Consider the following 21,279-nt stretch of genomic DNA (forward strand, 5'->3'; position numbering starts at 1 on the left):
AAATAAGGCCACAGAGGGAAGGTGAGCCTCAATGAAGGCACGCTGAAACCCTGCAGAACAGATGTGTGCTATGAGTGAGTGTGAACACCCTGTGGGACAGACAGGGGACCGATCCTGGAGCCACCCCTGGGGGAGAAGGTCCCACGGTGTCCGGCTTTGGCACCAAGGCTCCTGCCAAGGATGCCCCCTCATTGCCTGATTCCACCCCAGGCAGAACCAAACAGACCCAAACCGGACACCAACTGCCCTCCTAGCCAAAGAGCATTTCCACACGAGTCTCCTAAATCCTAAAAGAGGTGAGAAAATTCTCAAATGGATAAGATCCAGAATGATCCGACCCTCTCCATACAGTCAGCTCTGGCCAGTCACACAGCACCATGTACATGCAAAGAGGGTACAAAGCGGGCAGTTGGTTTGCTTGGCTCAGATGAGGACACAGAGTTAGTCTGGTCCAAAGCAGCCCTGAGATGTAAAAAGTGAAGTGTTTCTACAGCATGGCAGAACACACGACTTGGACCCAAGGGACCGGGGTTCAAGTCCAGGCTGTCTACTTACAAGCAATGAAAGGCTTATTTGTGTATCCTCTCTGGGCTGTAGATTCCTCATACACAAAAGAAAAAAAAATCAGTTCATTTACTCCTGAGGCTGCTAAAGGATCAAACGAGATAATTTTTTTTTACTTGATGTTTTAGCTTTAAAATATAAGGAAATTTGCATTCTATTCTATAATAAATCTATTTTTAATATAAAATTGTTTCTATAAAATCTCTGAATAAAATCAACTCCAGAAAGACAGATGCACCATATTTGCACTGAGGTTTAGGTGTCGCTGCCAGCCACTATGCACCCTGTTGTGAAGGCCCAAACAGCTCACTATGCAAACAAGTCACACTGGGTTATTCCCTCTGGTTAATGCTAAAACTGGTGGTGGGTTCTCCTGGGACACTGCTGTGGATAATCCACAAGTGGGTGATCAAAAGGTGGCTGTGTAATGTAAGCTCTCTCCTCCCACCCTCCCTCCCTCCCTCCCTTCCTCCCTCCCTTCCTTCTCCCTCCCATCAGGTCCCCACACCAGGGGCCACAGAGAAACTGCTCAGTGTATGTAGATCATGTCAGAGACTGCTCCGGGCAAGTGGGTCATGATCTGCATTCGCAGCCACCAGTAGTAGTCCATGGGGTGGTACCGGGTATATGGGGTGGTGGCTGTCAGGGCATGGGTGACAGCGTTGATGACAGAGGACGTGTCTGTGGAGCCGCTGCTGCAGTAGCTCTCCATCTTGGAGATCTTCTCGTCAAAGTACTCTCTGCCGTAGTCCTTGCGCACCACCTCCGGCAGCTCGTCCCACATCTTCTTGGCGATGGCCTTGATGCTCTCGGGGCTGTAGAGGCTGGTAGCGGCGATGAAGTTGCCAGGCTCCACCACACTGACCTTCACGCCCAGGGGGTGCATCTCGTAGCGCAGGCAGTCAGAGAAGGCTTCCACTCCGAACTTGGTGATGCAGTACGGGGAGCGGGCAGGGTTGGCCATGCGGCCCAGCATGCTGCTGATGTTGACAACACGGCCTGCAGGGGGAGACAGCAGACATCTGCTCAGGTGTGCTCGGGTGTGCTTGGATCTGCTCACCTGCGGGGCACAGGCCTTCTCATGCCATACCCAAGGCCGGCTCAGGCCCCCACAAATCTGCATCAGCATCCCCAACATTTCTCGGGTGCCTGGCAGGACAGGGGAGGAGAGAGGAGTGAGAAGCAGGCCTGTGTGCCAGGAGGGCACAATTTAATGGGCAACACACAACTAATTCAAAAACCAGAGCCCACCAGGTGTTCATAATTTGGGGTGAAAATGCAATGGGCGAATGTGGGACGGTGAGCCAGCATCCACAGTAGGCAAGGTCTGATGTTGGGCAGGGAGAGATACAGCCTAAACCTACCTCAAGAGGCTTAACATCAAGCTCAAATAATAAGACAGACAGATAAGTAACACGGCCAAGTCCAAGTGTTTATGGACAGATGGCAACAAGAGGGATGGAGGCAGGAGTACAGAGCCCACCCATGGCTGGGAGGGCCTAAAGGCAACCTGGAAAGAGGAGAAGGACTTGTGCTGTGAGGATCGATTTCCCCAAGTCTGTCCTATTCTGGATGGACCCCAAGACAGCAGACAAAGAGGGAAGCAGATGGGAAAGGACCAGGGTTTCTGAACCTGACTTTAGAGCTAGGACATACAGGCAGAGACTTGGGCACTCGATGAGAGTGAAGACCTCAAAAGGCCTGTAGGGGCTGGGGGCCAACCCCAACCACAGCTTCTCCCAGCCCTGGGCAGGGTAGGGGGTACTGGAGGTGGATCCCGTCCAGCCCAGCTGTGTAAGCCCTGGTGGATCCGGGAGCAGCTCGCCCTGGGTGTGCTCTGGGCCATTAGCATACCCAGGAAGGGGCGCAGGAAGGAACACACAGCCCTGTCCTGAGCACTGCAGGGAGCAACTTTCAGGAACCTCTAAAGTCAAGGTCACTGGAGGGTTGGGGTTTTCTTCTAAGATCCTACAGCTGCTCTCCATGTACATCTCTGTTGTTGCCAGAACTTTGGGATAGACCCTATAGATCATGCCCTTTTTGTCACAACTGTTTGCTGTTCTTGGGAGAAAGTCAGTGACTTCTGAGGTGGTTTGTTTACATTTGGCTATCTAATGTGGTTTGGGTGTTTTGTATGTTTTCCAAAATTTTAATAATTCTTTTTTTGTTTGTTTGTTTTTTACTTTTTATCAGGATTGTCTCATTTTTAAACCAAAGCATAATAACCTATAGAATGGATATGTCAAAATTTACCTAACCACACACCCCTATTGATACAGTGAACATGTTACACAGTTTTGTGCACAAAAGTGAGTATTTTTCTAGATTAGATTCCCAGAGGTGGGATCACTGCTCTAATCTTCAAGTCTTTGGTGCTTAGACTGCTGATCTCTTACCTGCTCCACTTCCTGAAAGCCACAGATCCTTTCCCACTGCCTGGTCATGGCGCCTCTGCCTGGCACCACCCACCAGCCCAGCAAGGCTCCTGGGATTTGGGTACTTGCTGGGCCATGGATGCTGGATCTGCTGAGGAAAGCAGGTCTAGAGAGCGAGAAAGAGGTTCCTTTCCAACTCACCTTTGGCCCTTCGGATAAGGGGGAGAAAGGATTTTGTCGTCCGTACTGTCCCCCAGAGGTTCACTTCCGCCACCTCCTTGTAGGTCTCCATGCTGGTGAACTCCACCTCCCCGAATGTAGAGATGCCCGCGTTGTTAACCAGGCCCCACAGCCCTGGACAGGAGAGGACAGGACTGACAGTTACCGTGTGTGCTCAGCTCAGTCATCACCCACCAGCCCGTTCTCCCCACTTTCATCCCCTTGTCCCATGACTTCCTGGCCTCTTGCCCACAGTTCTAGACACTTTCTAGAGTCACCCAAGAATGAGAGGAGATAACAAGGTCTAAAGGGTTGGCTATGACCCTCCTTATACTCTAGGATGCTGAGTCCTCATCTTGCTGAGGGAGGCTGTTGCTTCTGCCTGAACCACTTCTCTGGGCTCATCATGACCAGCCCTCCGGGTCCCTCCGGCCTTGAGTCCCACCTCACCTCAGTCACTCACTTCTACTCTCCTCCATTCAGTCTCCTCCCTGTACCCTGACTGCTCCACACCCCACACCCATGCACCTACTTATGCATCCCTGCCCCTGAGCTTTTGCTTACATTTTCCCTCTTGCCAGAAGCCAGGGGAACCTTCCAGGTCAACCTCCTCTGGTGGACCAGAGAGGAGACCCAGCTTCCAAAGCTGCACAGCAAGTTAGAGGCTCAGCCAAGACCTGATCTTGGAGTAGGCCTCTGTCCCACTCTACCCTGAGACCCTCCTAACAATTATCTGCTCTCTGATCTCACTTGAACCCTGTCACTCTTTAATGGTTATCACATGCTAAGCCCCTGTGACACAGTGACTTGTTCACCAATACACTACATGAATACTTCTGGTCTTTGCAGGTAGAGACACCCCTCATCCTTGTGTGGTCCCACAGCACTGAGTATAAGATCAGAGCAAATGTATATTCTCAGAGTATACCTGGGTTGACTTCCCTGCTATGGGAGAACTGGCTTTTGTAAACTCAGAAAATGTTGAGTCTGGAAGGTTCCTAGGAGTTCATTTAGTCTGATGATTAATTTCATAGCTAGGAAAACTAAGGCCCTGAGGGAAAGGACCAGCTTAAGGTTACTCAGTAAGTCAGAGGCAGCGCTGAACTGGGGGAAAGTGGCAACAAGGCGGCAGCTTTGTTTGGCAGGACCCTCTCTGAGTTCATTTTTTTTTGGGTGTAGGGACGGGACAGGCAAGATCCTCAGATCCAGCCTTTTTCTTGTGGAAACCCTCAGTTTACAGCCTCCACGTGGCCTTGGGGAAGCAGAGCTCCCGTCCTTGTGTTGGGCCGTTCCCCCTGCCTGCTGGAGAACTATGCGAGTTAATCATGGAAATGAGTTTGTGTAAACGACAGAGTAATTGGTCTCTAGCTGCTTTCCTTCCGTGTTACCCAAATTAAAGCTTCATCAACTGACCGCCGGTGCCTTCTCCTGCAATTATGGAGAATTAAGGACATTTATTAGAGAAAGGAAATTGCTGGTTAACCAAGTGCTCATGAGCGTGTGTTCCTACTCCCCGCAGGGGCAGTTCTGTAGACTCCCTGCTCTCCGTCCTAACCCATGACCTCGCAGTGGACTCCAGTGACAAGTTCCACGCCATCCACCACAACCCCCATGCTCCCGCCCCCACCCTGCAGACCTCCCCTGGGCCTCCCCACCCACTTTCTCTTCCCAGGAAGAGCAGATCACTCTCCACACTTCAAGGTTGATGCATCACTCCCCAGCTTTCAACAGTGATCCATCAATCCTCTCTCCTTTATGCAACTGCAACTTTTCCCTTGTCCCTAGCTCCCTCCCCTCAGCGCTGTACACATTAGGGCCTCAATAAATGTTTGTTAAATGAATGAATGTCTACAAATACCATGCTTCATATCCTAAAGAACCCTCTTTTAAACATGCTTTCCCTCTCCTTCCCTCCATGGCTAGGGTTCTGAAATATAATCTCTATTCTCCAGTTTCCCATTTCCCAGGCATTCCAGGTTCCCAGCCTGACCAGTGGTCCAGACCCTGCACTCTCCTTAGTCACATGCTAAAGCCCCTGTCTTCACTCTCCTCTACCTCTCTACAGCATGATACACCATTGATCGTCCTCAACACTCACTTCTCCCTCGACATAAATGATACCCAAGCATTCCTTCCTGACCCCTTTCTTCTACCTGCCCTTTCTCTAAATAGAGGTATCCCACAGTGTCCTTTCCTGGGCCTGCTTCCTCAAACTCTATTCTTAGGTAACCACAGCTACTTTATGTTTGTGGAATTTTCTAACTTCTTTGTGTATGATTCCTATAGGACAGTATCACATGACCTAAAATGCATACATTTTGCCATCTAAAAATCAAAACAATTACATCTGTCACTGATATCCAAAAATGGTAAATTGAATTTGACCTCTGAAAGCCCACTGCTCCCGGACTTTAGCTCTGCTGACCTGGTAAGCAGTACCAGTTTGTGAACGCAGTGATCCTCAACCAACATTTATTATAAACTCACAACATTCCTGAGTGACAGCTGTTCCCTACAAAAGCCCCAAACACCACCCCCATGGCTAGGGTTCCCAGGTACCCCTCGGGAGTCATGGCTCTCCCCCGACCCCAGTTTCCTCCTCCTGATAGGCAATTCCACCTGAAAGTCCCACAGGTCCTCCAACTCACCCTAACCCTAACAACCAACACAGGATTTCCCAAGCTGCCCACATTGGCTCCTTTCCTTTGTTAACAGTTTCACCTTTGACTCCTCTGGCTCCTTCACTTCCTCTTTCTGAAGACTCACCAAGCACTGCTGATGTTACTGATAAAGGTCAACATGACATCTGGCAGGCTGAGCTAAGCACTCAGCATCTATCAATTACCTGATCACCACAACCAACCTAGAGTAGATACACATTGTTCTGAGTCTCAGAGAGGTTACGGACCTAGCTCATGTCACACAACAAACCAGTGGGAAGGTAGGATGAGATACGGACCCAGGTCTGTTTCAGGACACAGCCCTCGTGCATAACCCCATGCCATTGTTGGTTTCCTTTGCCGTGTCACTAGAATCCATATCTTCCTTCCTGTTTCCATTTCCATTAGTTTAGGGGCTTGTTCCCTGTCTCCTGTATTGTTGGAGAAGCATCCTGCTCCCCATGGTCCTATTCTGGGGTGCAGCCTGTGGGGCCTTCTTATCAGACTTTCCTCCGCTCCCTCTCATATATTCTGCTCCCCTAAGTCTAACCAGCCCGCCACTTCCCGACATTGCGGCCCCTTCCTGCCTCTGCTGCTTCCTGGCTCTACTCCGTTCCGCCACCCCTCAGCCTGAGAGCACTTGTTAAAATTCTACTTGAGTTGCTGCAGCAGCCAGATCTGGATGTGAGCACTGGAAAGCTCGGAGCACTTTCCCTGTCTCCCAGACAGGCCAGCTAAGGCCCACACAGGGGTCAGTACAAGCCCAGAGTCACCCTTCTAGTAAGAGGTGAAACCCAGAGGAAATTCAGTCTTTTCATTCCCAGACTGAAGGTGTCTCTGATGTAGGGTTTTCCCTGACAATGGCATAAGGCCCCCCAATGTTACATCCATTCCTCAGAGGTCCTGCCCAGCAGCCCCCAGCTCCCACTTGGCTCCTGTTCAATCATAAACCCCTCCTGCCAGGTCATACTCTTCCAATGCTCAGCACACTACCAAGTATACAGTAGGTGCTCAACACGGGTTTACCTACCGACTCAGAATTGACAGTGCCAAGGTCTGACCATGCCCACAGCCTGCCCCTTGGCCCACCCACATGGCTCTTCCCTGGGATGAGAGTGGGGCGGGCTGGTCACAGGTTCCAGATGTCCAGTCCCTCAGGGTCCTGCTGGAAGGAAAGGAGCTGGCGGCAGATGGCTCACCCGCTCTAATCAGAATCCCCTTCATCTCACCCCCTGCGGCTGGCTCCACGAGGCTTTGGCAGCATCTATACCAAGAAGCCAGGATGAAGGGCATCAAACTCACCATCAAAAAATGCCCCCCACAGTGCAGGGGGAGGGAAAGAGGGTAACTCTCCCGGCAGGTTTCTGCCCGGGTGGATGTGAGTCGGCGGCAGCCACTGCACAGGGACAGCAAGCCGGTCTGAACGCCTTGGGAGGGCGCCACCTGGAGTTCAGAGCCAGCATTGTCGCTGCTTTCCAGGGGCGGGAAAAGACTGTCCCGGAAGGAGAGAAGTGTGTGGATCCCCTACATAAATGCATATTTGACAGATTTATTTTCTTTTTCAGACATAAAAATTTTCAAATCTTTTTTCCAAAAAAATGCAGTATTGGTGAAGTAAGGTCATGGTGAGTGGTTTATCAAGCCTTCCCCGAATGTCTCATGTGGAAAAAAGCAGCCGGCAAAGCTTTGTGAGTCAGGGAGGTGCTGGGGTTTGAACCCAGATCCAAGGGCATGGGCGTCCACCCTGCCTTGCCCAGTCAGGCTTACTGGCTGGTCCAGTACAGGGAACAGAGACGGCTCTGTCCCAGTGGCCCTGAGCAGCCCCCAAGCCCTTCGGGTACAATAGGGCCGCAGGACTGGTGCAGCCCCATTCTGTGCTCAGGTCCAGAGTGATGATTCCTTTCCATGGGCATTTTAACTCACCACAAAACCCACAGGCTGTAATGAAGTGGTTTTATGGGGCTGACTGCAGCTGTTTTCCTGCCTACTAGTTTATGACGGCAATATCCCAAGCCGCCCCTGGGAAGGCAGGATTTACCATCAGGGAGGGGCCAGGCAGGCTGTACATTCCGAGCTGATAATCATCCCAGTGGGACCCATCCTGCCTTTTCTTAATGGGACAGGAGCCCTGGCTCTGCCTGTTGATTATTAAACAGATGTTGGGTGCGGTCAGGAACTCACAGGCTTCTCCTCAGAGAGCAGGGGGAGACTGGAAACCGCCTGTTGTGGAGAGAGGGGAGTGGCAGTGGGCTGACAAAGTCACAACTCAGTGACAGGCTGGCAGCTCAAGCAACAGCTTCTCAGTTAGCCACAGCACAGAAGCTTCTGCGGCTGCTGCTCACGGATGACCAGCTTTCCCGCCTGACTTACAAATGCTCAGCACAGAGTGCCAGCACCGGTCACACCGCCCACTCCCCTCCTCAGGAGAGCTGCCCCCACCCTGGAAAGCAGGGAGCTGAAATCAGGCATACCCCAGGCATACTTCCCTTTTCGCCTGGGCTGCCAGAGAGCACAAAGGAAAATTTCATAGATGAAAGAGGAGATCAAACTCACTTCTCCACAAGGCTGCCGTGCTACCCATTTCCAGAGGCACCACTGTCGCTGTATCTATGTGAATGGCATCCCCTGGAGTTGTCTGACAGCCCCTGCCACCAAGACCCTCCATGTGGCTGAACTGGGAGGACATTTGAGTCCATATGCTATGGGAACTTTCTGCAGCATTTGACCTTGTTGGCTACTGGCCCTCCCAAGCTTTCTGTTCCTTTAGTTTCTGGGACACTCTACTCAAACCTGACAGTTCTTCCTGTCCCCTCCCCATCCTCTGGCCCCTAAACACTCAGGCTCCCCAGGAGACCCGCCTTGCCTTTCCCCCACTCCCAGTCTCATCTCCCACCACGGACACCTAATCTCCATCCAGGACACTCCCCAGGGTGTTCTATGGGCACTTTTGCAGCTCCTTATTCCTCCAACCTGCTCAAGTGCGGGACACAAAGCGTCCAGGATAGAGACCTCTCACCTCTTCATCAAACCCACACCCATCAGTCACCAAGTCCAGCCAGTTTTGCATTCTCAATGCTCCTTGAATCGTTCCAATGCCCATCAGTTCAGGACCCTCACCTTTGCTGCCCCTTAAATCCACTCCCCACATAGCTGCCTCAGCCCCTGAGTGAGCTTCCACAAATCTCACCAGGCCCTTCCTCTCTTTAAAATCCCTCCCGTGGCTCCCCACTGCCCTCAGGAGTGTGGCCAGTTTCCCTCACCTGGCACCCAAGACCCTCGACCACTTGGCCCTACCTTCTGACCTTGTGGCTGCCACCACCTCCACCAGTCACCCCAAACCATTGTCACCCCAGTGCATCCTAGGCTGCCTCCCACCTCAGAGCCTTTCTTTGTTCATGTTCCCCTCTCCCCCTGGAATGACCTTCCCCACTCCAGCCACAATCTGCCCTAACTGACCCATTCCCACACCCCGGCCCCAAGACTGGGCTAAGTCCCTCTTTCCTGGGCTGCTCTGCCTCTCTCAGAGCACTGATCCTGTTGAAGTCACCTGGTCAGGCCCCACACTGAATTGTGAGGCCCTCAGGGACAGGGACTGTGTCCCCAACACCTGGCCCAGAGTGGGCATTCAATGAGCAGAGCTGAACTGACCTGAACCAGCCCACATGCATTCATCACTCCTATAGATTCTGGCATCACCATCAGGCTTTATTTTACATTGCCCTATGGCATGGGTATGTTTAATTGAATCTACTGCCTCCTACTGTGCAGGAGGAAGAGTATAAACAATAAAGAATCAGTGTTTTGGCAGGATACCAGAAGTGGAGGGTGGCATTTAGGAAAAGCCCCCTTGGATTGGCCCCATACAATACCCCTGCTGCCCCAAACTGCCCCCTACCTTTCTCAGGTTCCTTCAGGATCGAGTGGACAACTGTCACTGCTTCTTCCACCTCCTCGATTTTGCAGACGTTGAGCTGGACGGTTTTCAATCGGTCACTCTTCAAGCTGTCTAGCTCCTTGACCCCAGGGCCCCCTTTGTCCTGGAAAGGAGAGAGGAACTGCTTCAACCCTCACCCTCCTTTCCATCCTGAGGCAAATTTAGGGTCCCCCAAGTCCCTGCCAAAGCCTCGGGCTTACTGACAGCTGCAGGTGGTGTTTCTGGAGGCCCAAGGGGACCTGCCCCACCATCAGGTGGTTCTCGTCAACCCCTGAGCCCTGATGACATATCAAGCTCCAAGCAAAGTACCAGAGACAAAGCCATTAAGAGAATGGAGACCTTGCCCAAGAAGACTCACTGTCTGGCAGGATTACTTCTCTAAGCAGGGGTTGCAAACTTAATTCCTATCGTGGCCAGACATTTGGGTGTCAGTGGGGAGGGTGGGGAGCTGAAGGAACTGGAGCACAGGCCTTGCCTCTCAACCCCTGCCAGTTGTTGCCCATGTGGACAAATAAGCCCAGGGTTGCCAGATGCTTAGATTTTTAAGCTTGAAACTGGAAAATCTGTGTGAAATCTAATTTTTTAAGTGTTGGCAACTTATTCACAATTAAAAAAAAAAAAAAAAAACTGTTTGGGCCAGAACACATCTACAGACCACATTTGACTAGCAGTCTGCACCTCTGTGCTAAGCCAAGAGCCCATCAACGCCTGAGTTGGTAAGAGGCCAGACTCTAATTCCAGTTCTACCAAGTCCTGTGTGCTCAGGGGGGGTCCCTTAACTTTGCTGCCCATTTTTTTAAGCTGTAAAATAAGGACATTGCCCCCTGTCCTAACCTGCTCAGGTTATTGAAATGGAGAAACAGTTTTTTTTTTTTTTTTTTAAACAATCTGTTAAACTGTAAAGTCCTAAGCAAATTTAGGAATCATTAAACATCAGAAAAGTGTCACTCATTCAGCAAGTATTCCCTGGGTCTCTATCACATGCCAGGCCCTGGGCTTGGCCCTGAAGACAGAAAGATCAATAATGCAGTCCCTGTTCTCAAAGAGTTAAGTTCTACGGAAGTAGACAGAGGAGTAAGCAAACAATACAGTGAGTATTTGCTGTTTGTAACCTGTGTGGGATGTGGAAGGGGACAGAGAAGGTGGGGAGGGGAGGGACAGCTTTCCAAAGGCAGTGACAGCTGAGGATATTGATTTGTGAATTCACAAGAGGGGGCCGATGGGGACAGGGCACTTTGGGACGTGTAAGAGGATGGGACGGGGAGTCATTGGCTGGAGCCAGAGCTGATGTAGAAGCAAGTGGTGGTACGTGAGACTGGAGAGGTGGGTGGACAAGGGTCTGCTTGGGGGCAGCAGTGAAGTGCAGGAGGATTTCAGTAAAAACAGACCTCATTTACTGAGTGTTTGCTGTGGTGTGTGCCGTGCTAAGCACTTCACGTGCATTATCTCGTTGGTCCTCATGTCACGAGGCAGGTTGTATTATCGTATCTATTGTATGACACACATTTTTTCACAGTAGGGATGAGTTACAGTCCATGTGAAAATTAAACATTGTCAGTTTAATTGGCAGTGTTTTCTGTTAGTGGCACCTGGAATATTGGTGCATCTTACAAGAGGACTGGAGTAGCTGCCAGAGAATGATGTGAAAGAGAAATGCCTACTCTCCACCCAGGGCTTGCCAAGGGCATGTACAACTGGTAACAAAGCAAACATACCAGGCAAAGGGCAAGAGTGGATGGCACAGAAGATGGTCAGCATCTGTCAAGGGTGGGAAGTTTAATCTAAAGGCTGAGCCTATTAGATGGTTTGAACCAGGAGGACCCTAACCTCAGCACTGGAGGACCCTGGCAAGTACCCAAATTCAGAGGGATGGAGAAGAGAGTGATGAAAGGACCACGTCAAATGGGGCCAAAGGTGCTAGAGATAAATGACCCTGGAGAGACGGCTTGGGGAGAACAGGATGGTGAGGAGGCCAACTTCTATGCAGCCCCAGAGAACAGAACCAGGGCCAGGAAGTCAAATTCTGCTCAAAATGAGGGGTGACTTTCATGGTCTGGTAATGGTGTGGACTGTCTGGAGGTGTTCAGGCAGTGAAGGGGTGACATCCTGTGGTGGTGGTTGGAGTTTGGGGGGACATGGTACAGAGAAGATCCAGGCAACAAACAGGATGTTAGGCTGATTTCCCTCTAATATCCCTTCCAACCCAAAACCCGCTCATCATCACAGCTTCGTTTTCCATCTAAAAGGAGCCTCCCCAATGGCCCTTCTGAAGAAGCAATGCGATATAACCCAGGGAGCCTCTGCCCAGGCCTGGCACCAGGAATGCCAGTTACACCCAGAGTCACTGCTGCACACAGGAGCTGGGTTTGAAGCATGATTAGTCCAAGGTTTGGCTCTGAAATCCCTTGGAGGTGCCAACCTTCCCAAATGACACAGCAGGTGTTCCATCTACAGGAGAGCATATAGCCTGGAGCTTGTGCTTCCATTCTCAGAGGCCCACAGAGGGCTCCACCAAAGAAAGGACTCCCTGGGATGCCATCTTTAAGTCCAGATGTGGGGGGATGCTGGTGCCCACAGTCCAGGCTGACAGATACCTCTCTCTGCCACAGATAGCAAAGGGGCACCAGGAAAACACACATATTGTTTTAATGAAGTCTTCTACCTGGTGTCTTCTCAAACACCCCTTGGAGCCAAGCCCGAGTGATCTGAATCTCAGAAGGGTTGCTCGTGTCTACTTCCAATACTGCAGATTCTAACTTAGATGTACCAGTGTCTTTTCCACTCACCCAGGACTTTGTTAATTCTGTTACAGTGCCGCAATTGTGGACTCCCACACCAGACCACACCTTGTGCCTCTAGCCAACATCTCACCAATCCCCCTGTGGTCCCCAGGAAAGCCCCTCACTCAAGGTCAGGTTGTCCACAGAACTCTTATCTGGCAGCTTGCCAGCAAAGAGCCTTTTCTCAAAGCAAATCATTGTCCCACAGCTGTATGCTGTTTTTTCCATCCCTAGATGAAATTGTGGGCAAGTCGTGTAGCTTTCTCAGTCATTCTCAGAAAATAGAGAGCTCTTTGTTTTGGCATTAAAAGCCCAGTTCAGTCTAATAATCAAATAACTCCAGCACAGCCTGGTTTGAAACCAAAAGTCTCAAACTTGTATCCAATTTAAAAGTTTTACCCTGACCCAGGCCTGACCGGGTGTGGCAAGCTGGGGCATGCTGGTGGAGGTTGTCATTCTCGATATTTTCTACCTCCTCCTCCTCTCCTATTCAGTAGCCTTAATTTCTGACCCTCCAGGAGGCAATCCAGAGGGTGGCAAATTATGGGGCAAGAGCATGGTCTTCTGAGCCTGGTGCAGTTGTTATCTGCTATTGGTGTTCTCAGAAAGGCACATGCACAAGGGCTGGCTCTGCCTTTTGAGGACACTTTTGTGGGTTCCACAGAGATCCCCCCACTGGATTCAACAACTGCTATTCCCATGGCAAGGGCAGTGCCCCCTCTCCCTCAGATCTGGGCTTCAGTGATGACCCTTCCAGCCGGGGTCCCTTGGACCCTCCTACAGGTCTCCCTAGGTGGGTGCCTTTAAGGTGACCTCAGACAGGTATGTATCAGGTCCAGGCACCTGTGCCCTACCCATGCCTGTGCCCATGCCCAGTGCTGCTCTCTCTGCCTTGCTTCCAGATAAGCCTTTTAGCCTCATCCTCAGGCCTTTAGGCTTCTTTTGGTAAACATTAACATACCATTCTGTGCCCCCAGGTCTCAGGGCACAAATGGGAAGCTGAGTACTTCTCTTGAAACCCACCTCATTTGACTTGAGATCAGAGGGAAAATATCACAGCACACTAACAACTCTCTCCAAAGAAATGTGTATTCTCAACTTCTTCCTCTTCAATTTCTTATAATATTGAGGCAGGTGATGGGCTAATCCTGGCAGAATGGTCTTACAGTCTCTCAGCATATATTATTAGGTGGTCTCAAGGCCAGAAGTGAGGATACTTGGCACATATTATATTTGAGCATCTTATCACACATATTAGAAACACTGCAAAGACAGTTTATTTCACTCAGCATAATATTTTCATGTTGTAGCATATATCAGAAAATCATTCCTTTTAACAGCTGAATAATATTCCACTATGTGGATGCAACACATTTTGTCTATCCATTCATCTGCACTCAGGTTGTTCTCTCTTATTGGCTATTGCAAATAATGCTGCTATGAATATTGGTGTACAGGCATCTGTTTGAGTCACTATGCTATTCTGAATCTGTTATGTACCCCATAAAAGACTATGTTCTTTTAATCCATTCTTGTGGGAGCAGTCCTATTGTGGGTGGGATCTTCTGATTAGGTTGTTTTTGCATGGAGATGTGACCCACCCATTTGTGGGTGGGAACTTTTGATTAGATTATTTCCATGGAGATGTGACTCCGCCCTTTCAAGATGGGTCTTAATTAGTTTACGGGAGTCCTTAAGAGAGCTCAGGGAGAGAGAGAGAACTCAAAGCTGACACAGACCCAGACGCTTGGAGATGCAGACAGAAAGACATTTGGAGATGCTAAGCTAAGAGATAAAGCTCAGAGTTTGTCCTGGAGAAGCTAAGTGAGAACCCACAAATGCTTTAAGAGAAAGCCCGTGGAATCAGAAGCTGAAAGCAAGGCAACCCAGGAGCAAAGGACCAGCAGACACCAGCCATGTTCTTTCCCAACTGACAGAGGTGTTCCGGACACCATCGGCCTTTCTTCAATGAAGGTATCCTCTTGTTGATGCCTTAGTTTGGACACTTTTATGGCCTTAGAATTCTAAATTTGTAACCTAATAAATCCCCTTTATAAAAGTCAATCCATTTCTGGTATATTGCATTCCAGCAGCTTTAGCAAACCCAAACAGTCACTATTTTTAGTTATCCATTGGACTGTATAACACAGTGAACCTTGTGGTGGATGATGACTGTGATTAACAGTACAAATATACAAAAATTCTTTCATGTACTATAACAAATGTACGTAACTATTCCAAGGAGTTAATAATAGACTGGCATATGGGAAAAATACCTATTACAAACTATGGACTATAGTTAACAGTAATATTTTAATATTCTTTCATCAACAATAACAAACGTACCACACCAATGCTAGGGGTCAATAATAGGGGGGTGGATAAGGCTAATGTTTTCTGTGTTTTTGTTTGGAGTAATAAAAATGTTCTAAAATTGATTGTGGTAGTGGTTGAGTAACTATGTGATAATACTGTGAGCCACTGATTGTATACTTTGGATGGACTGTATGATATGTGAACATATCTCAATAAAATTGAGAAAAAAAAAAGTAATTTCCCCTTTCATAAAGCTAGTTGCAGGAATAAAATTTACGTACTTCCAAACATAGGGTAATGTAGCCCAAAACACAGATATTAATAAGATTAAAAAAAAAGCAAAATTAATGTAAGGTTGGGTTGACAGGACAAAGAAATCCAACACTGATGGATCTGAAAGAGTGACAGACTTTATTTTCGTTTCTAGGATCTGATTCAAGGGTATTCCAGTTGGGGATATGTTTGTAGTTCTAATATAAAAATAAATAAAAGCATTATTTTGGAAAAGCTAGAGGACGTGTGTACATATATATAAATATGAAAGTCAGGAAAAGAAAATAAAAATGGAATTAACCTTAGAGATTATAGTAAAAACACTTCAGAATTTTTATTTACGTTATTCTGGCAATAACGTATTATCCTCTTTAGAGAATAAATGGAAATTAATGTTATATGTTTTTAAAAATACTTGCTAATAAAAGTGCTTTTATGGTTAAAACAAAAAAGGAATCCATGTAACTTCTGGACATAGTACTTTGACTATATACCTTCAGTCAACAGACAAAAAAAAAGAACTTTAAATAAATCTTAAGTTCTACTGTGGTGGCCATAGAGGTGCACCTGTCAGAGCTCCCTTCACGAGAACCTGCTGCAAAGAGCACAACTGACAGATGCCTCCAATCCACTGCAGCATGATGCCACACCCATGCCACCCCTTGGCTGTTCTTATTTAATGACTGAGCAAATTGGGAACACCGGGCCATTCTTGCTCAATGCAGGTCTCCTCTAACAGGCAACTTTTGGTTGGGCACTCCCCATTGTCCCAAAGAGACTCTCAGAACTGCGCTGTAGTCTGAAGCTCTGCCTTCCCAATTTCTTTTCATAGACCTGATTACAATAAAGCATTTCCTTACCTTTTCCTGCTCCTTCCTCCTTTATCCATCAAAGGCATTTCCTCAATCTCTTCCACATCTAGTCCTATTTTGGCATCTGCTTCTCAGAGAATCAGAACTGACACACTGAATTAGTAGGTTTGCTGTTTGTAATGATATGTATGTAGCAATTCTGAAACTACTTTGTGTGTATTATAGGGTTAACCAAATGAGTATATACTGATGTAGCTGGGAATCCGAGTTCTCACTGCAGGAGAAGGAAGAAACAAACATGGAATGCGGGGAGCAAGGAAGAATGCTGATGTATTGAAATGGAACAGGAGGTGAATATAAGCTCATGATTTATATGTATTATATATATGTGATATATTTATAGGAAATGTACATAGGATACATAGATATAGTGTGTGAGAATATATGTGTGTGATTATATATATATCCTATATATACATTATAAACATATATTTTCGTCTGTCCATGGAGAGGGCCTAGGAGCAGCAATGCCTCAATAGCAATGACCACACCTAATGTCCAGATCTTGGTTTCTAAACTGTGTTAGAAGAAACCATGTGTCTATACATATGTCTATACAGAGACATAAACGCAAATGTTCATAGAAGTATTATTCATAGTGGTCAAAAACTGGAAACAATCCAAGTATCCATCAACTGGTGAATGGATTTTTTTAAATGTAATGTATCCCTACAATGAAATGCTACTCATTAAGTAAAAGGAATGAACTGCTGATAGATGCTACAATGTAGATGAACCACAAAAACATTAGGCTAAGTGATAAGCCCAGTGCAAAAGACTACGTTTTGGAAAAATGTGGAACTATTAAACTTCCACACCTGTGGAATTCTTGATATTCTCTCAAGCATTAGGGATTCCCAATTTAAAAAGCCAAGCCCTCAATCTTGAGGCTTGCCCTTATGAAACTTATTTCTGCAATGGCGAAGTAGGTCTGCTTGTAATTATGCCTACCAGTCATCCCAAGAGCCTCTTTTGTTGCTCAGATGTGACCTCTGTCTCTGCAAATAAGCCTACATGGGGCAGGACTCCTAGAGATATATGTCTCCCTGGCAATGTGTGACATGAGTCCCAGGGATGAGCCTGGCCCTGGCATTGTGGGAATGACAATGCCTTCTTGACAAAAGGGTGGAAAGAAATGAAACAAAATAAAGTTTCAGTGGCTAAGAGATTTCAAATAGTCAAGAGGTCATTCTGGAGGTTACTCTTATGCAAACTTTAGCCAGATACTGAAAACTACTACAGTATGCCAAACCCCAACCAACAGTATTCCTGAAAACCCTAGGGAGTGCCCTGGGCTCTATCTAAGTCTTTATAATAGTTTTTCTTATTAAGTCTATTCTTTCAGAAACTTTTTTTTTTTTTTTTGATTATTTTATTGAAAACCAGTTAGCTTACAGTTAAGCAAGCAGTTTCATTAAATCATCAAAAACATCACAAAGGCTGGCACTGGCACATTATTGGATATTTCTTTAGGGAAAAAATAGTCTGTATCTAGTATATTATAGTTTATCAATTACTGTGTTGGGAATAAGGAGAGTAGATGGCTTTAAAACAGAATAGAACTTCCTCCTAATTAGCTCTAGAACCCTAATTTCTTGATCTGTAAATTGGGAATAATCATACCCACAATTGAAAACTTTACTATTATTCACCACCAGGGGTTCTCCTCTATTTCTTTCAGAAACTTTTTGCCTCCAGATTGATCCTATGCTAGAAAAGCCCTGAAACCCAGAGATACCAGTCTCTCCAAGAACATCAACCAGTTTCATGCCTCTACCCCATATGGTCAACACCCCTTTCCAGCACAAAGAAGTTAAATGATCATTGTCTAGATGTCTCTGAAGATTGAATGATGAAATGAGAGGGAGGAGGTATAACTGAGAAATTAGGATTTAACAAATGACTGTGACTACTGACTCACCATATAGATACTTCTTTTTAGTGTCTATTGTTTTAGAATTGCCAGAAGGAAATATCTGAAGTTGTTGAACTGTTATCCAGTAGCCCTGATCTTTGATAACCATGTAGCAAAAAAAAAGAAAAAAAAAGGTCAGTTGCCCATGTTTGTATGAATCCACTTCTGGATGTTTTGTTCTGTTCCACTGATTTAAACATCTATCTCTGACAATACTACACTGTCTTAGTTAACCTACCTCTATTACAAGTCTTAAAATTGGGTAGAGGGCAATACTAGTGGTCAATAAGAGGGGAGGGGTAAGGGGTATGAGATGTTTAAAGTTTCTATTTTTTTAAATAGTTTTTCTGGACTAATGCAAATGTTCTAAAAATGATCATAGTGATGAATGCACAACTATGTGATGATACTGTGCACCAATTATTGTAAACCTTGGATGGATTGTATGGTGTATGAATACATATCAATAAAATTACATTTTAAAAAACTGGATGGGGAAAAAATACATACAGATTGCATGATTCCATTTATATGAAATGTCCAGAAATGGTATGTCTAAAGAGACAGAACAGTAGTGTTGTCTAAGGCTGGAGGTAAATGTGGGAATTAATTAAATGGTCACAGGGGAATTTTTTGGAGTGACGGAGATGTTCTAAAAGTGGATCACGGTGATGGCTGCACAACTCTCTTAACTGGGGGAACTGTCCCCTAATTACTTTTTCAGCCTCATGCCCCAATGCTTCCCTTCACGGATCTTAAACCCCACTTGATGGGCCCCAGAGGGGCCTCATGCTTTCTAGCCTTGGCTCAGTTTATTCCTTCTGTCTGACAGGTCATTCTTCCCTGACTCCACCCAACAAATCATTATTCATTCTCCGTGGCCCAGAACACGTGGTGTTCTAGTTTGCTAATGCTGCTGGAAGGCAAAACACCAGAGAAAGATTGGCTTTTATAAAAGGGGGTTTATTTGGTTAAACAGTCACAGTCTTAAGGCCATAAAGTGTCCAAGGTAAGGCATCAACAATTGGGTACGTTCACTGGAGGATGGCCAATGGAGTCCGGAAAACCTCTGTTAGCTGGGAAGGCACGTGGCTGGCGTCTGCTCCAAGTTCTGGTTTCAAAATGGCTTTCTCCCAGGATGTTCCTCTCTAGGCTTCAGCTTCTCTCCAAAATGTCACTCTCAGTTGTTCTTGGGGCATTTGTCCTCTTTTAGCTTCTTGGGAGCAAAAGTCTGCTTTCAATGGCTGTCTCCAAAATGTCTCTGTAAGCTGCAGCTCCTCTCTCAGCTCTATGCTTTCTTCAAAGTGTCCCTCTTGGCTGCAGCAAGCTGGCTCCTTCTGTCTGACCTTATATAGTGCTCTAGTAAAGTAACCAAGGCCCATGCTGAATGGGTGGGGCCACACCTCCACGGAAACTATCCAAGCAGAGTCATCACCCACAGTTGGGTGGGTCACATCTCCATGGAAACACTCAAAGGATTCCAATCTAATCAGCACTAAAACATCTGCCCCACAAGATTGCATCAAAGAACATGGCTTTTTCTGGGGAACATAATACATTCAAACCTGCACACGTGGCCTCCTCTATGATGTGAGAATCAGTCCCTTCCTTCTGTGTACACTCATTAAACATTCTTTGCACATCCCTGCAAACCATCTTCATTTTAATTTGTCCACCTGTGTCTGTTTGTGGCTGCCCCTCACCACTGAACAATAAGCTCTCCGGGGCAAGGACCTGGTTTTATTCTTTCACAGCACCTAGCAAAGTGCCAGGCACATCATCAGTATTTGGTAAATGAATAAATGAATGAATGAATGGACAAAGCCATGAAGAAAAAGTGAGGCTGAAGCCAATGGAAAAGGTACAGGCTGTTTTAAGCAACAGATGAGCCAGCTGTTAGGAATACTATTAAAAACGGCAAGACAATGACAGTGTGTAAGGGACAGTGATGAAGATGACCCATCTCTTACCTTCAGCAAGCAGCCAGCAAACACGAGGAAGCCTTTTGAGTGCAGATGCTTGGCCAAGGAGAGCCCAAATCCAGTGTCACAGCCTGTGACCAGGACAGCTTTGCTGCCAACCTATTTTAGAAAGGCAGATCCCATATTAGGAACCCAGAATTCTGAGGACAGAATAACCAGGGCCCTCCACCCTCTGCAAAGTGACAATTAGTGCTTCCTGGGTGGATTAGGCCTGACCCTCCCCACCTGCCTCTCGCTGTCTGGAGAAACACCGTGTGGTATAGAGGACAAAGCTCGGACTTGGAACCAGGAGACCAGGTTCCAACCCAGACTCTGCCACCAACCAACAACACTGCTTGGGGAATTTACTTCCTCTTTCTAGTCTCAGCTTCTTCATCTACAGTCACCATTATCATTGTCACCATCATCATCACCATCATCTTCATCATCAAAGCTTTTACTAGTATTTACCACACGCAAGGCAATGGGCATTTGTTATTCTTATTTAATCCTCACAATAACCATATATTATAAGTATTATTATTATACCATGTTACAAGTGAGGAAACAGGCATTTTTAAAAATCCCCAATATAGTTAGCAATAGAGCTGAAACTGAAATCAGGACTGAGAGATTCAAGTCTGAACTCTTAACCCCTAATTTCATTTGATTTTATGGGGGGTGGGGGTGGGTTGTCAAATGAGAAAGTGGCCCCAAGTGTCCTGGAAGCTCAACAGCCCTGCTCTGAGGGTGGCTCAGGGCCCAGGGTCCCAGGGGAAGGACTTTGATCATCCAATTGATTCCCAGGTGGCTGGGCTGCCACTCACCGGTTTCACCTCACTGGCATAGGTTCGACGGCCAAGTGGGGCAAAGGAGGCGGAGTAAAACAGCACTTTGTGTCTGCAAGAGAATGTGAAGCCATGAGCACACTCACCCCCTAGACCCTGTTCCCGAGGCAGAAGCAACTCAGAGGACCCTCACCCACCACTCAGCCAAAAGCAGCACCAAGTGTCTCCCCAATCCAAGCTCCTGGGACAACCTGTTGGTACCACTGAGAAAGAGGCCCTCTTCCACCAGCGTTGCTAGGCTGACAGGAAGGGAACCAGCAGATATGGTGGCCCCCTTTGCCACTGAGTAGGAAGAGATGCCCTGGAATAAAGCCAACCCAGTAGCTACTTCTGTTGGGAGGCCCTGTCCAAACTTGACTATCCTGTGTACCACCCAATAAAGTTCCACTTTCTGCTTTCCAAGGTGACATAGATAGGCAATGTTTCAGAATAATTCACATGTGGTCTATCCTTCCAGCCACAGAGCTTTATTAATGAAGCCTTCTGCACATTCAATGTCTTAACTCCCAGTAGGTTTAAGATTGCTTCCTGGCAGTTTTTTTTTTTTAGTTTTATTAAACTT

The 21,279-nt window shown here is 47.2% G+C and overlaps 1 protein-coding gene across 2 annotated transcripts in view; it reads right to left on the bottom strand.

Moving 5' to 3' along the window:
• Positions 1-1,035: 1,035 nt before the first annotated feature.
• BDH1 (3-hydroxybutyrate dehydrogenase 1) overlaps positions 1,036-21,279 on the bottom strand; it is a 55,973-nt gene continuing 35,729 nt past the window's right edge. For both annotated transcript variants that reach the window (XM_037837843.1, XM_037837836.1), the window contains exons 3-7: positions 20,697-20,769; positions 19,879-19,989; positions 9,714-9,855; positions 3,141-3,293; positions 1,036-1,563 (exon numbers count right to left, since the gene is read on the bottom strand). In XM_037837843.1, coding sequence (XP_037693771.1) covers positions 1,094-1,563; positions 3,141-3,293; positions 9,714-9,855; positions 19,879-19,989; positions 20,697-20,769 — 949 coding nt within the window. In that variant the 3' untranslated portion in view covers positions 1,036-1,093. The remainder of the gene's footprint in view (positions 1,564-3,140; positions 3,294-9,713; positions 9,856-19,878; positions 19,990-20,696; positions 20,770-21,279) is intronic.

The sequence above is a fragment of the Choloepus didactylus genome, chromosome 1, assembly GCF_015220235.1.
Source record: "Choloepus didactylus isolate mChoDid1 chromosome 1, mChoDid1.pri, whole genome shotgun sequence".
NCBI classification, from domain to species: Eukaryota; Metazoa; Chordata; class Mammalia; order Pilosa; family Megalonychidae; genus Choloepus; species Choloepus didactylus.